General features: G+C 42.7%; 1 protein-coding gene across 1 annotated transcript in view; it reads right to left on the bottom strand.

The window, feature by feature from the left end:
• The window catches only part of LOC128719552 (uncharacterized protein DDB_G0283357), a 44,174-nt gene extending 31,072 nt beyond the window's left edge, over nucleotides 1-13,102 (bottom strand). Inside the window, exons 1-2 of the mRNA XM_053813178.1 lie at nucleotides 13,031-13,102; nucleotides 8,987-9,858 (exon numbers count right to left, since the gene is read on the bottom strand). Of these exons, the coding sequence (XP_053669153.1) occupies nucleotides 8,987-9,858; nucleotides 13,031-13,102 (944 nt within the window). The remainder of the gene's footprint in view (nucleotides 1-8,986; nucleotides 9,859-13,030) is intronic.
• Between the last annotated feature and the right edge of the window lie 304 nt (nucleotides 13,103-13,406).

The raw sequence follows: 13,406 nt of genomic DNA, 5'->3' as shown, positions 1-13,406 counted from the left end.
ATATTATTTTAAAACAAAGGTTCCATGAAGGAAATTTTAAATCAACTTTATGTTCAAACAATTGAAATTGTTTTAAATTTATGTGAATGCTGATGGAGTGGATGTAATTTTGTGGAATGTCACTTTTGTCAGGTAACTGTGTCGGGACGACCCGGTGGTTTACCGGAACAGTTCGCGCCTTGATTGTGTGCACAACATATTTTACAACACTGCACAGTGGACGAAGACCTGGATAACAATTATTCTTCATGTTTAAATTAAGAGCATTTAAAGCATTAAAGCATGTCCTTGAAACTACAATTAGTAAACAAAGGAAGCCTCCATTCCGAAGATACACATTACTAAAGTTAAAGAAAAATTTTAAATCTGGAAATACAAATTACTAAAGTTAAAAAAATAATTTAAATCATGAATTTAATATAAAAAGTAACTTTTTTTAATGATAATATTTCTCAAAGCCTGCAATTATTATTACAATTTTATAACATTTGATGCTTGCAATTGAGTGGATTGCGCTCACTATCCATTACGATCTAGAGTTAGTTAGTTAGTAGTTATCTTCATACTGCTCATCGTCAAAACAACCTCAAGAGATTAAGGTCCGCCATGTCTGGTTTACTTTGACTTATTTAGCCTCATCCGGAGAGTCAGTCCAGCGTACGGAGAATCAGTCCAGATGTGATTTTGGTCCGGTTCTGCCGTATGAAGACAGGCGCCGCAACAAATACACCACTGGGCCGACCCGTTAGGTAAATATAGCAATACAAATTAGCTGTGCAGTGTTAAGAAAAACACAGCTTTGTGACGGTTTAATTTCTCTTCCTCGAAAACGATGTCAACACATCGGAATTGATCTTTCATATTTTATGGCAGCAATTAGTGCTAAAGCGGTAACTGGTGTGGCTTTTATAGGACTGCACATAAAACAATGATTTTTGCAAAAAATTTAGGGACTAAAATACACAAATCGTACAAAAACACACCGGTAAACACATGCAGAAGAACCGTCTGTGACCGTCGGGGAATGGCTGAACAAAAGAAAATTGCAAACAAACCGAAATTATCGACAAACCGCTTACCCAATTAGTAACCCTCATCTAAGCAACGCAAGGGTGAACACCTTTTTTCCGATCGTTGCCACAACGAGGTGTTTTTTCGTTCCTACTTTAAACCGGCCCTTACATCGTTTTTTTTTTTGTTTGGTTTGTCTTTTGTTTTGTTTTTTTTTTGTTTTGCTTTACCTATGTTACAGCTAAACACCAAACATTCAAAGCACAACATAGGCAACCGGATCGTTTCCTTTCACCTTCAGAATTCGCCCTCGCCAAACCGAACACTGAACTTGTATTTTCCATTTCGAATCGGTTTCGCAGCCGTGGTGTACTTTTTCCACCTCAAACCAGCCCAAACAAAGCAGCTCGAGTGGTGCTTCGGATTTATTTACCTTCCCGCCACCTGCCCAGGCATTAGACCGCACCCCACTCGGATGCCATAGAGCGTACAGCCGTTTCGAGAGGATAAACGAAGTTTTGAGGCAAACTTAATTTAGCGAATCGTGTGGCGAAAGCATTGCCTCCGCAGGGCACACACTTTTCTTCCACTTTGCGCAAAAAGTAAGTCAAACATAAAGCACCGAACATAAAACAATCAAATGTTCGCCGTAGCCCGGGTGCCGGATGGAGTCGACTCCGCACTTGGACCGGTGGTGTACGATTGTGAATCATTTAAAATCGATCCGTTTCTGGCACCGGTTCAAACATTCGACACTCCGGCTGATTTGCCGGCATTTCGGTATGACGATTGTCAACCGTCATGCTGGTTGGCGAACGCGAAAATCAGGCGAGAGCGGAAAACAAAACAAGAAATTCGAAAACTAAACGAAAACTTAAACACAACTGTTTCGTTCTAGAGTTCTTGCCGCTGTTTACCTTTCCAATTGATTTGCCGAGATGGAACATGGCCGGTGTCGTACGGTTGGCACCCAGCAGGAGTTTTCAGGGACCCGCAATGGTGGGATTTATAACGAGCAGCCCGAATGGTGGGTTGTCACCATTCTGTCAACTGCCGCCAACCTGCTGGAAAAGCTCGTTAACGATTTTTCCGAACCACCGGAAGGTCCGGTTACAGCCTCCCCGACCAACATGGCGAATGTCAACTACGGGCCGCATAAAGTAACGGTTGTCAGCGAGCCAGTCCTTCGTCAAACTCGGTTGTATTCACACAACTCTTCGCGGGCAAACGGCCGGTTTCGGGTTGTCATTTGCAGTGCTAGAAAATTAACAAACATTTCTTGTTTGTGCCTTTCAATTCCACCGATGCTACTTATACCGGTCCCGATTAAGGTCAACCGAGCGCATTGAATGGACGCGTATTGAACTGTCCTCGAGCTCCATCCAAAATCGCGCACAATCAAGGCGCGAACTGTTCCGGTAAACCACCGGGTCGTCCCGACACAGTTACCTGACAAAAGTGACATTCCACAAAATTACATCCACTCCATCAGCATCATCGTCCTGGATCGCCACCAGTCATCGATTGGGGTCCTTCAGTGCTGAATGAGGGATGAAAAGATGCCAAAGGGACGAAGCGAAAGGCGCCCCAGCAAAAGTCCTTTTTTGATGATTTTTTACTATTTTTTTCGCGCAGACTCGCTGACGGCTCGCTGACAAGTAGTGGTTCATGTTTTAGCGAACCGCTTGGAACCGCATCGACCACGCCACGAAGTTGCGCGGTTGTGAGGATGACAAAAAAAAACGCTTTACCTCCATCGAAACGGAAGTGTTCAAAATCAATGACGAGCATCGTCACAGCATGACACATCTGTCACCTTCATCATTTTTATCAGCAGAGGTAGATTATTCTTGGCATTATTGTTATTTTTATTATCGCTGCGACTTCCATTTCCACCCAGCAGTGAAGCAGACCCTTGCTCTGGTTGAAAAAAAAAAACAAACCTGCCGGCGGAAGTGATATAATTAGAGGCGACGATGTTCGATGTTTGGGTTGGGAAATTGAGGCTGATTAAAGTGTAATTACGACTAAACAGCAAAATTTGGTTTTCCTCCAGCGCAGCGGTGGGCCAGGCAATAAACACGATTATCGATAGGCTGGCAGGTTGGTCTTCAATTTGGGCGGGGGTATGTGTGCGCAAATGAACCATAAAAAACATGCCTCATAGTTTCGGGTTTTATCACTCATCAAAACGGCATTTTGTTTAATTGCACATCACACCAGGTTAGTGTGCGCGAATGGCTGTGCACGGAACGATTTCAGAATTGTAGGTCACTTTTGTCCCATGTCACGTTGTTGATTGAGGATTTACCAATATAATGAGATATTTAATACGAATGAATTGATTATAGAAACTTTGACGTTAGTTGTTTACACTTTTGATGCATGTATGTAAATGCCCGTATGAAATTGATCGAATTATTTAAAGGATTTAAAGGATTGGAGGTACGAAAAGTGACTGAGAATATAGCGAAGAGCCATTATAATAGAATTCATAAACAAATAAAAGGCTAGGCGTTAAAATTAACAGACTAAAAAATGTTAAAGAAATGAAACGGTTTACGAACCATTTCATGCAACTTTAGAGACATATAATCCAAAGCAAAACAAGTTGTGCCATGCTGATGTTCAACCTAACCGCTTAAAGTTATAGTACATAAACTCATTAAATATGCGCCTTAAACAATTTTTCACTCCCTCGGAAAAGAGTCCCACAATAACGTTTCCCCATCGCCGATAGCGTGCAGTACAGCTCTATTTGATCGAAGTTTGCCTTATTTATTACCACTTATTAACATCCTCGCCCATGCCATTACCGTCCTCTCACTGATTGCAACGGTAAATTAACGCGTACAACTTCGCACGAACTTCGCACCGAAACGTGGGACGGAGGAAATCGACGGTAACAGTCGTGCAGTGAGTCGTGAAGCATGGAGAAGCACATTAATCTGCTTGATTCGATTAAAACTTTGCGGATAATTTTCACAGCGATATAAAAAAAACACACACACTTCCATACAGAGGAAGCAGATCGTACTGGTGGTTTATTCTGACCGATTTCATCGTTCAGAGACGATTATGCAATAGAAGCTTTGAGTTCGGAGTTTGATTCTGCAATCTGCGAGTGATGAATGCATAATGAATAAATTAAGACAGTAATTTTGTGTGTTACAAGAAGAGTTTTTGAATAGTATTGAGGGTACAAGTCATTATCCAACCGATTTGTCTTGAAAATTTAAGGACTTATTGAGTACTTATTGTTGAATTATTAATTCGCATAGCAAAGCAATTTTCCGTCTTTTGAGCCCAAGAACGAGCCGTACCAAAATAGTAAATCCCTCGACTGCCATTAACGCTGTACAAGTTTACTGCATCCATCGAAACAAGTGATTAGTCAAATCGTTGTGCCAATTTTGTGCTTTAAGGTGGGGGAGTTTGAATTTTCTAAATAATATTTGACCGCTATATCTGATCGTACGTTGTCGTGATGGAAAATTACTGACTCTCGTCTATTAGCTTATTCTGGTATTTTTCTCTTTAATCATCAAACCAATAAGTTGTGTTAGATATCCAACTGATGATTGGATCACTCAGCGGTCGTACGTAATATATGACATCATATGACACCATATGCAGAGCATAATATCAGAGCTGTGCGAGTGAATGAACTCACGGGACCTTGCCGTAAGTTTTCTAACTTTGAAGGCGACTTTTAAAAATTTTAAATTTTTAAAATTATAAAAAAGGAAATTTTAAAAATTAAGGTCTTGATATGAACCCAAAAGGAAACGCATCCCAACCCAATCCAGTAGCAATGGTACACCGATTACAATCTTCCTATTATCGACACCCCAGCGAGCGAAGATAATAAATCATTATTAAAATGCAACAGTGCTCCGTTCGCCACACGTCTCTTCACAACCCACATTGGCGAGGAATTCGCTGCTGCAGGTGAATGCTTTTAACCGTAATCGATAAATCTTGAGATGTAATCAAAGCGAATCGCACCAGCGTTGAGACAGCCGAAGACTCCCGCTGAAGTAATCGAACATCAGCCTGATCAGTGCAAGATGAATGAAAAAGGAAATGAACAAAATCTAGAGCCCATCAAAGCAACGGCAACCGCGACCATTTGTGATCAGGCAGTGGCTAGCGGGGCATGCCACGGGGGGAAAACTTTATGGAACCATTTACGAAAGGCCTGCCGCCGGGCAATGGCTGTGAAGAACGCATTTGAACGCGTACGGGTGACGAAACAGTGCATTACCACCGCCAGGCACCGTCGTGTCAGTCGGTCAATCAATGTGCGTCTGTCGACGGTCGGGGCATTGATTGGGTACATTATCACTTGCCGCCGTTGCGCCCATCTTGGAAAACTTTGTAGACATCTCGCGCGAGCGAATCAAGTGCATAACACATTAAATGCCGAGTGGTGCTAAAAGCGGAGCGACCGGTACTTTCATGATTGCTACAATTATTTATTTGCCTTACAGCATTTTACGATTTGTCGATCCGTTTTCGTGGATTTCACTTTCCTTCGCGTACAGCGGTGAGCGATAAAGGGTTTTTCAGAAACCCCTTACAGGCGTGAGAAACTGAAGCAGTTTTTTTGTGTCAACCAACTTGGGACTTCCTGAATCCGGCAACCGAAGGAAAATGTTGTAGAGCAACGAAAACGTACAACTCTTTGTGCGAGAAAGTTCAAAACACAAAGCAAAGCATACAAGCTTGTTGATGAAGAATTTACACCTTCGACTACAATCGGGTCCGAAGGCAAAAAAAAAGTAGAGAAAAGTAAACTAAATGAACAACCTCGAAACCGGAAGGATGCGAAACATCCTGCAACAGCTTTTATCGTGAAAATACCAGTTTGAATATTTAATCGCCCACCGGTCGAGTGAAATGCCCGGACCAAAGTGGTGACACCGGGAAAGGATATCAAACGAGTGCTCCAATTCTCGAAAGGCAAAGGTATGTGTGTGTGTGTGTGTGGGTGCAAAACAATAGGAAACGTTGTAGAGAGGCGAAAACCGAGGGGAAAACTGCCCTAGTGCTAACGGGAACAAAAGGGCTAGGAAAAAAGAGAAAGCGTCATAAAGCAATGCTTGCGGGACGATAAAATCTAGCGTCGCTAAATTGAAGCGGGATGCGGACCCCGGCTGGGTGGAGGAACCATATAAGGACTCCTACACCCGGTAACGAAAATGGATAACAACTTCCGGACGCAAAGGCCTCGGCATTCGAGAGAAATCTGCTCTTGTTGCACGCAATGGCAAGGGCAAGAAAAAAAACAACAGATTGCTTCCGGCGGGCAGGACAAAAATGATCATAAAAAAGTACGGAAATTCCTTCCCCCATGCAGAAGCGTTCGACCTCGACGAGATAACGATTCCGAAAACGATTGCTGCTGATCGTAGATTTATGCATTAATGAGACTGATAAACTATGAATGAGGACGACAGGCATTTCCCAGCTCCGGGTCGCACGGAGGTTTATGCGACTTCCGCATTGTCTACGCGCGCATGACCCCGAATCGATCGGAACAACGTTCAATAATAATTGCTGTTGAGTTCGGGAAGGTAGAGTGCTTCTATTTCTCCGGGGATTTTTTTTTTTTTGGGGGAGTAGAAGGATGAACGAAACACAATGGAATGGAAAACTTGGGCCTTCGTTTTCTAACCAGCTCAACATTGATGATGCCAGCGGTTAAGCCATTGATGAGAACGATGATGGTGTTTCGCTCGAGTAAAACTTTTGCCCGATTAAACACAACGGCGTTCGTCAGTTTTCCTTCACTTGACCATAGCCCAAGGAAAACAGGGAAGTAACAGGGTAGAAAAAAACACACACACACACGTAGCAAAACAGATGCTCAATGTTGCAACACGGAACTCGTGACGGAACGGGAAGCAGCTTTTCCTTTTATACGCCTGTTTTATTTCACTCGGGTCAGTATTATCGGTTACTGATATATCAAGCGGCCGCAACGCTTCTTCCGGTCGTGGAATGTTGAGCATTATATATTCTTGGCCAGAGTGTCTCAAGCGAAACTTGAGCAAAATTGATTGCCATTTATTCACGCTTCAGTTACCCGTAGGACGAAGCAAACAACGAAGCAAAGAGCCAGGGGAAAGTTGGCGGGATAAGGACCGTGAGCTGAGAGGTCATCGGTGGCAAGTGAATGATTTAGTTGCTTCGGGAAGAGTTTTATCGGAAGGTTTTTCCTACGGCCATCTTTATCTATTCAAACGGGCTGTTTGAAACTTTTCTCGTTTATCGCGTAATATGACTTTTGCCCCCCCCTGCGAACTGAACTCTGTCGAAGCGATCAGAACCGATTGTTTCGCATTGTGGGTGATGGACAGCGTTTTAGGCGAAAGATTTTATCGCACGATACATTGGATGGTGTGTTTCCCAGCGATTGAGGTTCGCAAAAGAAAATCCCAAAGAAGTCTTGCATTTTGTCGCAACTTACATGACCCTTTTTGAGCATATTTTTTCAATTATTTAACAAAAAAAAAAATAGAATGAAAAGCAAGAAAAAAACCCAACAAAATTATCTGAAGTAGCAGATTATATATTGTAAAACCAAGGAAACAACATATTTAAAATTGTTATTAAATCACCCAATGCACATCAATGCTGTTATGTAAAACCACAAACTGTTCGCAATTTGTTTCACCAAACGGAACACTGAAAAAGGGGCATCTCCCCATCCTCTTCACACGCCCTCTATTGCCACCATACAACAGTTTGTCCCTTACCCGTCCTCTTGCACCACTATTAGCTATCGAAAGCTTTTAAATGAATATAAATTACGATGGAAACGGTTCCCTCTTACTGCCACACTTCGTGCTGCCCGAGCTCGCGCTTCCGGGATAAGGTGCAATTTTTTCCTCCATTTTTGATTCATGGGTAATTTTCGGCCAAAGTTCGATTTCCTTCACCATACGTCTGCTGCAGGGTGTGGTTTTTGTGTGAGCCGAGCACACGCACAGTATAGCAGATGCGCAGGCAGGTCCAGAACAAATCACAGATATTTATGTTTTCTAGTGGAAGAAGGTGTTGTTTTGTTGTAGCATTAAGCTGTCCAAAAAACGTACGCATTGGATTGAAGGAAAAACCATTTTGGGTTGTTTATAAAGAGAAATACAAGCAAACAGATATAGTCAAAGTTAAATAGCTAAAGAGTTTAAATGTACAGACTATCTGGATTGTGAAAAATTTCAGAATTATCTTCAATTTTATTCTAAAATATATTTTTTTTTAAATAGCACAGTACAGAATCCAGTTTTGTTCTACTTTCATTAAAAACGAACACTGACCATAGCTGCTGGATGGCTATTAATCAAACTTATATCACAACTTAATTGAAAATAGTTTTATCATCCTATCATCATCTCTCAAAGTCTCTCACATCCTGCTAGCCGGTTAAACATCTCTTTAAAAAAAATAAAAGCACTACCACGAGCCGGATCAAACAACCAGCCCGTATCGAACTAATTGAATGAAAAAATTGGAATTTCTTCGTTCCCAGCCACCGACGCCACGTAACATTTTGACCCACCGTCCCTTTCGGTCAAGAAAAGTTATTGTGCAGGAGCGAAAGATCACAAAAAAAGCAGAAACTGTACGGGTCTCTTCGCCCTATATGTCTTGCATCATTTCCGAACGTTCCTTCGCCAACGCGAAGAAAAAGCACTGAGAAAATCCGAATAGCGTACCTACCGAACCTAGCACACATACATAAAGTAACATAAAATAGATAAAAAATCGAGCGAACCGAATGGTCCGAATGGCCGAAAGGGAAAATTAATAGTCGAAGGTGGTCCCAACCTATGCTGCCACGGACAAGCAGCAAACCAGTCCATAAAAGCATAAAAATCAAGGAGAAGCTTCGAGACGATGGAATACAACCACAACAGAAACGAAATCCCAACAACCACGTGAACATATATTGAACGAATGTACTCACCCGGACGAATTGAGACTTTTCCTCGTTTCCTTGCCACGCTCCAGGGCACCGCCCGCGCTGCTTGAGATGTTCAATTCCGATTGCTTTACCATCGCCGCCGTTGCCACACCCGGTCCGGCTCCCGACGACCCATTTGAAGGATCATTTCCGGTTCGAATTAACGCACCGACGCCGTTCGACTGCTGATGTTGATGCGACCGGTGCTGATGGTCGGACGAGGTGGATGATGAGGAGAGCTGGTGCTGATGGTGATGCTGCTGTTGGTGGTGCGCGTGCTGATGAAGTTGGTTGTTGGCGCTGTTTTTGAGATTGTTTTGATGAAGTTTGCTCTTTGCATGCGCATGTTGCTGTGTATGATGCTGGTGCTGCTGCTCGTCCCCATTGCTCGGGTGGTGTGCATAGTGTGGGGGGCTGCTAATGTTGCTATTGTTGTTGATATGGTTATGCGTGCTAAGCACACCGTTTGGGATGATGGGACTGGTATTGGTGTTGGGGCTTGTGGGTGACGTCGGGCCGCTATGCTTGCCATTCGTTACACCCCCATTCGCACCGATATGATTGTTGTTGAGTTGATTTAGCTTCTGCTGCTGGCGAAGTAGCTGCTGTTGGGACTGTTGTTGGGCCTGCGTTGATGGTGGTGACGTTTGATGTTGCTGCTGCTGCTGCTGCTGATGTGCATCTTTCTTCTGCTGTTGCTGCTGATCGGACCGCTGCAGGATGAACTGTACGTCACTCGAATATTCGCCCCATTTCATAAGGATCTTGAGCGGGTTCTCATGCGGCGCCAGCAGACGCTCGTTATTGCGCCACCGTTCGATAAGCGTAAAGCGACCCGTTTTGCCGGTGGCGTGTGCCAATGCAAACACGACATCCTGGGAAAAATATATACAAACACTTATCAGTTTTAATCGTATGTTTATGACATGTTCTAATCCCGTTTAAAAAATCCGAAACATTTCTATGCCGTAGTAAAAGTTGTATCTTCTTTTGCTGAGTGATCCTTATGCCAATGCAGGGGTTTTCAGTTCAAGAGGTAAGGTAGAATCTATTTAAGGATTCTATTTTTGAGGATCTTTAAGAGAACTACTGCGGTAATAAACGTTAATATCACGTACAATTAGTTCGATAGTTGAGAATAGTCGTTAGTTATTTAAATAATATCTTAAAATGTATTGTAGTTGGCCAAATTATGCTCGCAGGTGGAATATTCTGAAGCTGCAGCATACGTATATTAGTTGATACATTCGCTCTATGTTTAGGTTAAACCAACATGTGTCGAGGTAGGTTTGGAATCTTTCCCACTTTCAGGAGCTTTTGCAAGCTGTATCAATTATTTTCAATACTTCTTCAATACGAACACTTGCAAAGCTTTCAGTGCGTGAGTTGCTTTGAGCAAAACAATTTTTTTTTTCTTAAGAGCAAAAATGGATTTCAAATGCAATAGATTAAAAAAAGTGTTCAACTTGAACAAAACTGAGAAATGGTCAACTTTGTCAATGGAACTCGAAAACCCTCTAGGAAGCAAACTCTTTACATAACCATGATGCTAACTGAATACTGTTTTTGGTTTTATTTACATAATTATGATTTTTGTTAGGTAGAAATGTTCCTTACAAAAAAATACAAGTTTAAAATTTGTAGTATCGATTTTTTTTTTATCTTTTCCCAATTTTGTATCACAAGAGTTAGGAAAATTTCAGTACGTTCAGTACTGTTTCTGCTGTCATTTTATATAATGTTTTATTCATCATTTGCAAGCAATGATAAGGAATTCCGACCATCGTTGAGAATAAATAAAACAAAATCTGTATAACCTTCTCGAAATCTTTTGCTTACGCATAAAAAGTGAAGCAAAAAAAAAACAAAACAAAAGGAGCTCCATTTCGTCCGAATGCTAAATGATGGTACGAACTGAAATTATGACTCGTGATGTGTGACACGTGATTCGTTCCATTATGACATTTTTCTCCAGGCTACGAACCAACCGCACCCATCACATCCTTCAGCGTTCACACTTGCCAGACGATTGTCGTGAAGCGATTTTTCCCCAAGCCACGAAACGAAACGCAGCCGTATGCTGTACCGTCAGCATCCAGTGCAAGCAGGATCCAGGATAGCCCGGCGTGCGGCTAAGGATAGCATTAAGGTGGTGGAAAAGGGAGGCAAGGGATGGGGAGCGGGCACAGAACACGTTATCATGCGCAACCCATTTTCATTTCCTACGGCACCACGGCAAACCAGAACGACGTTGTGTGTGGGATCACGATTATTATTACGTTTTTCTCTCGTCTTTCTCTCGCTGCTTGTGGTTTGTTGCTCCACTCCGGGACGCATCATTTACAAAGCTAAAGCTCATGAAGCTGCAGGCACATTATGGGCGTGGGAAGGTGGTGAAAAAATTGCTGAAGAAAACGAAAACAAAAATGGAAACGTTTCATATGCTTCGCCTCACACGCCGGGTTTTACTGATGCTTGCAGCTGCGATTGGAAACTCACCAGAGCCCCGGCCCTGCAGTACACACAATCCGGCCAGCAAACGGTGCAGCACTGTTGCCCGACCGCTTCACTTGCCATTCGCGTCTTGAGAACAGCACACGTTTGCCCTTGCAGAAACCCCCGCTGGGTAGGGATTATGTCGCTTGGATTTCTTTTTAATTCCCGAGGAAAAAACAAATCACGGATAAACATTTACTGCACCGACGGGCAAAAGGGCGGAAAGGGAATTGTATCATTTCGTGCCGTATGGAGTCGCGTTTTCAAAATTGATTCAACTGGAAGTCACGTAAAAGTTGGTAATGTTTGTTTTTAAAACTTGTTTGAATTTTCGTTCAAAAAGTTCGATTAAATTAGTTCCTAAATTTTCCGACATTCATTTCATGCGATGGATGCAAAAATTGCCTCCTGTAAAGAGTAGTGGCACAATGTAAGGCTTCTCCATTTCACATCTGGTTGGTATTCAAATCTAGTTAATCTTGTTTATTTATGAAACAAACAACCGTAACGAGCATCTAAAATCTTTTTCGTACGAATCAAATCGATACAATTCGTTACACGTGATGTGAAATTTTTATGTGTTTTCCTACATTTTCCCGGAAGGACACGGGAAGCCGATGGGAATTGAATCCAGGAATTGAATTCCATTACATCGAAGGTTCAATTAAACTATTTTTTCGCGCTGGTAGGAAGTGTATAGCGGGATTGGTTTTTGAATAGTTCAGCCACTATCAGCAACAGGTTTTTCTGTTCAAGTCACACCAATACTGCAATACTGAGTTCAATTCAACTTCGATCCAAACTTGCACTCCAAATGAGTGTTTTATTGGTTAAGCAATGTATCTAATCAGCGGTTAAAGTAGCTTTGCAGTTTCCAACAAGAACTGACAGAATCATTGTACAGTCAATTCCCGAGCAATGCAAATTCGTGATAAGCGAATCTTTTAATTTTGACAGTTCGTGTAATTTTGCTCGTGAAGCTCAACTTTTATTTGCCAAATTTCAGTTTTTTTTTTGCAAAAAAACACTTACTTTTGGGAAAATTTTACTGTAATTGTCGAAACAATCGTAGAATGTAGAAGCATGGTTATACGATTTTATAAAGGGAATTCAACTAACGTGAATTTCTTTGGCGCGCATTAATCGCGAAACTGTATTTTCAAATATACGAAAGAGAAGGATGTAACAGAGGATATATTCAAACTTTTGCATACAGGGCAAAGGCAAGTACTTGCAACGCTATCAAGCAGCATAATTTATGCAAAACCGAACTCCACAACCCAAATACAGCTATCTTGGCGAATAAATTCAATTCCAAGGCATTGCAGTCAATTTGCTGCTAATGTTTCTGACAGCAAGATGTAAACCCATCAGTTTAACATGAGGATGTACGCCCTTGATGTATCTTTCATGATGTGATGTGAAAGTTTCCACTAGGAAAGCATTCGTGACTCGGTTTGCCACAGTGTGCCGAATGCTGCCGGAACTTCCCTGGGTGTCATAGGACCTGGCCTGTGGAATCCCCCTCCCATCGGCTGCCCCGACACTTACCTGACACGTGGTGACTTCCGTGACTCCGCACACGATTCGTTGTATTCCTTCGACCCATACCTTCAGCTCCATCGCACCGAACCGGTGCCCGGTGGTATCGGGGGCACCTCCACTGTTGCTGCCTTCCGGTATGGGAAGACGTCGTGTCACCGATCGCTCCCGCAGCGTACCGCCGAACGATGTTAACGATGATGGTTTTGACGTTTTGCCGGGAACGTCAGACCCGGACTTCCGTTCCCGATATCGGTTCGATGAGCGCGAAAGGACGCTACCAAGCAGCGGCAAGTTGTTTTGCGTTCCGCTCTTCTTCGCGCTGTTGGTGTTTTACACGTCCACCGGTGTACCGTGCCCACCGCAATGCACCTGCCCGGTGATA

Source organism: Anopheles marshallii, chromosome 2, assembly GCF_943734725.1.
Source record: "Anopheles marshallii chromosome 2, idAnoMarsDA_429_01, whole genome shotgun sequence".
NCBI classification, from domain to species: domain Eukaryota; kingdom Metazoa; phylum Arthropoda; class Insecta; order Diptera; family Culicidae; genus Anopheles; species Anopheles marshallii.
Note: the sequence above shows the minus strand (reverse complement) of the source record. Positions and strands in the feature narration are given on the sequence as shown.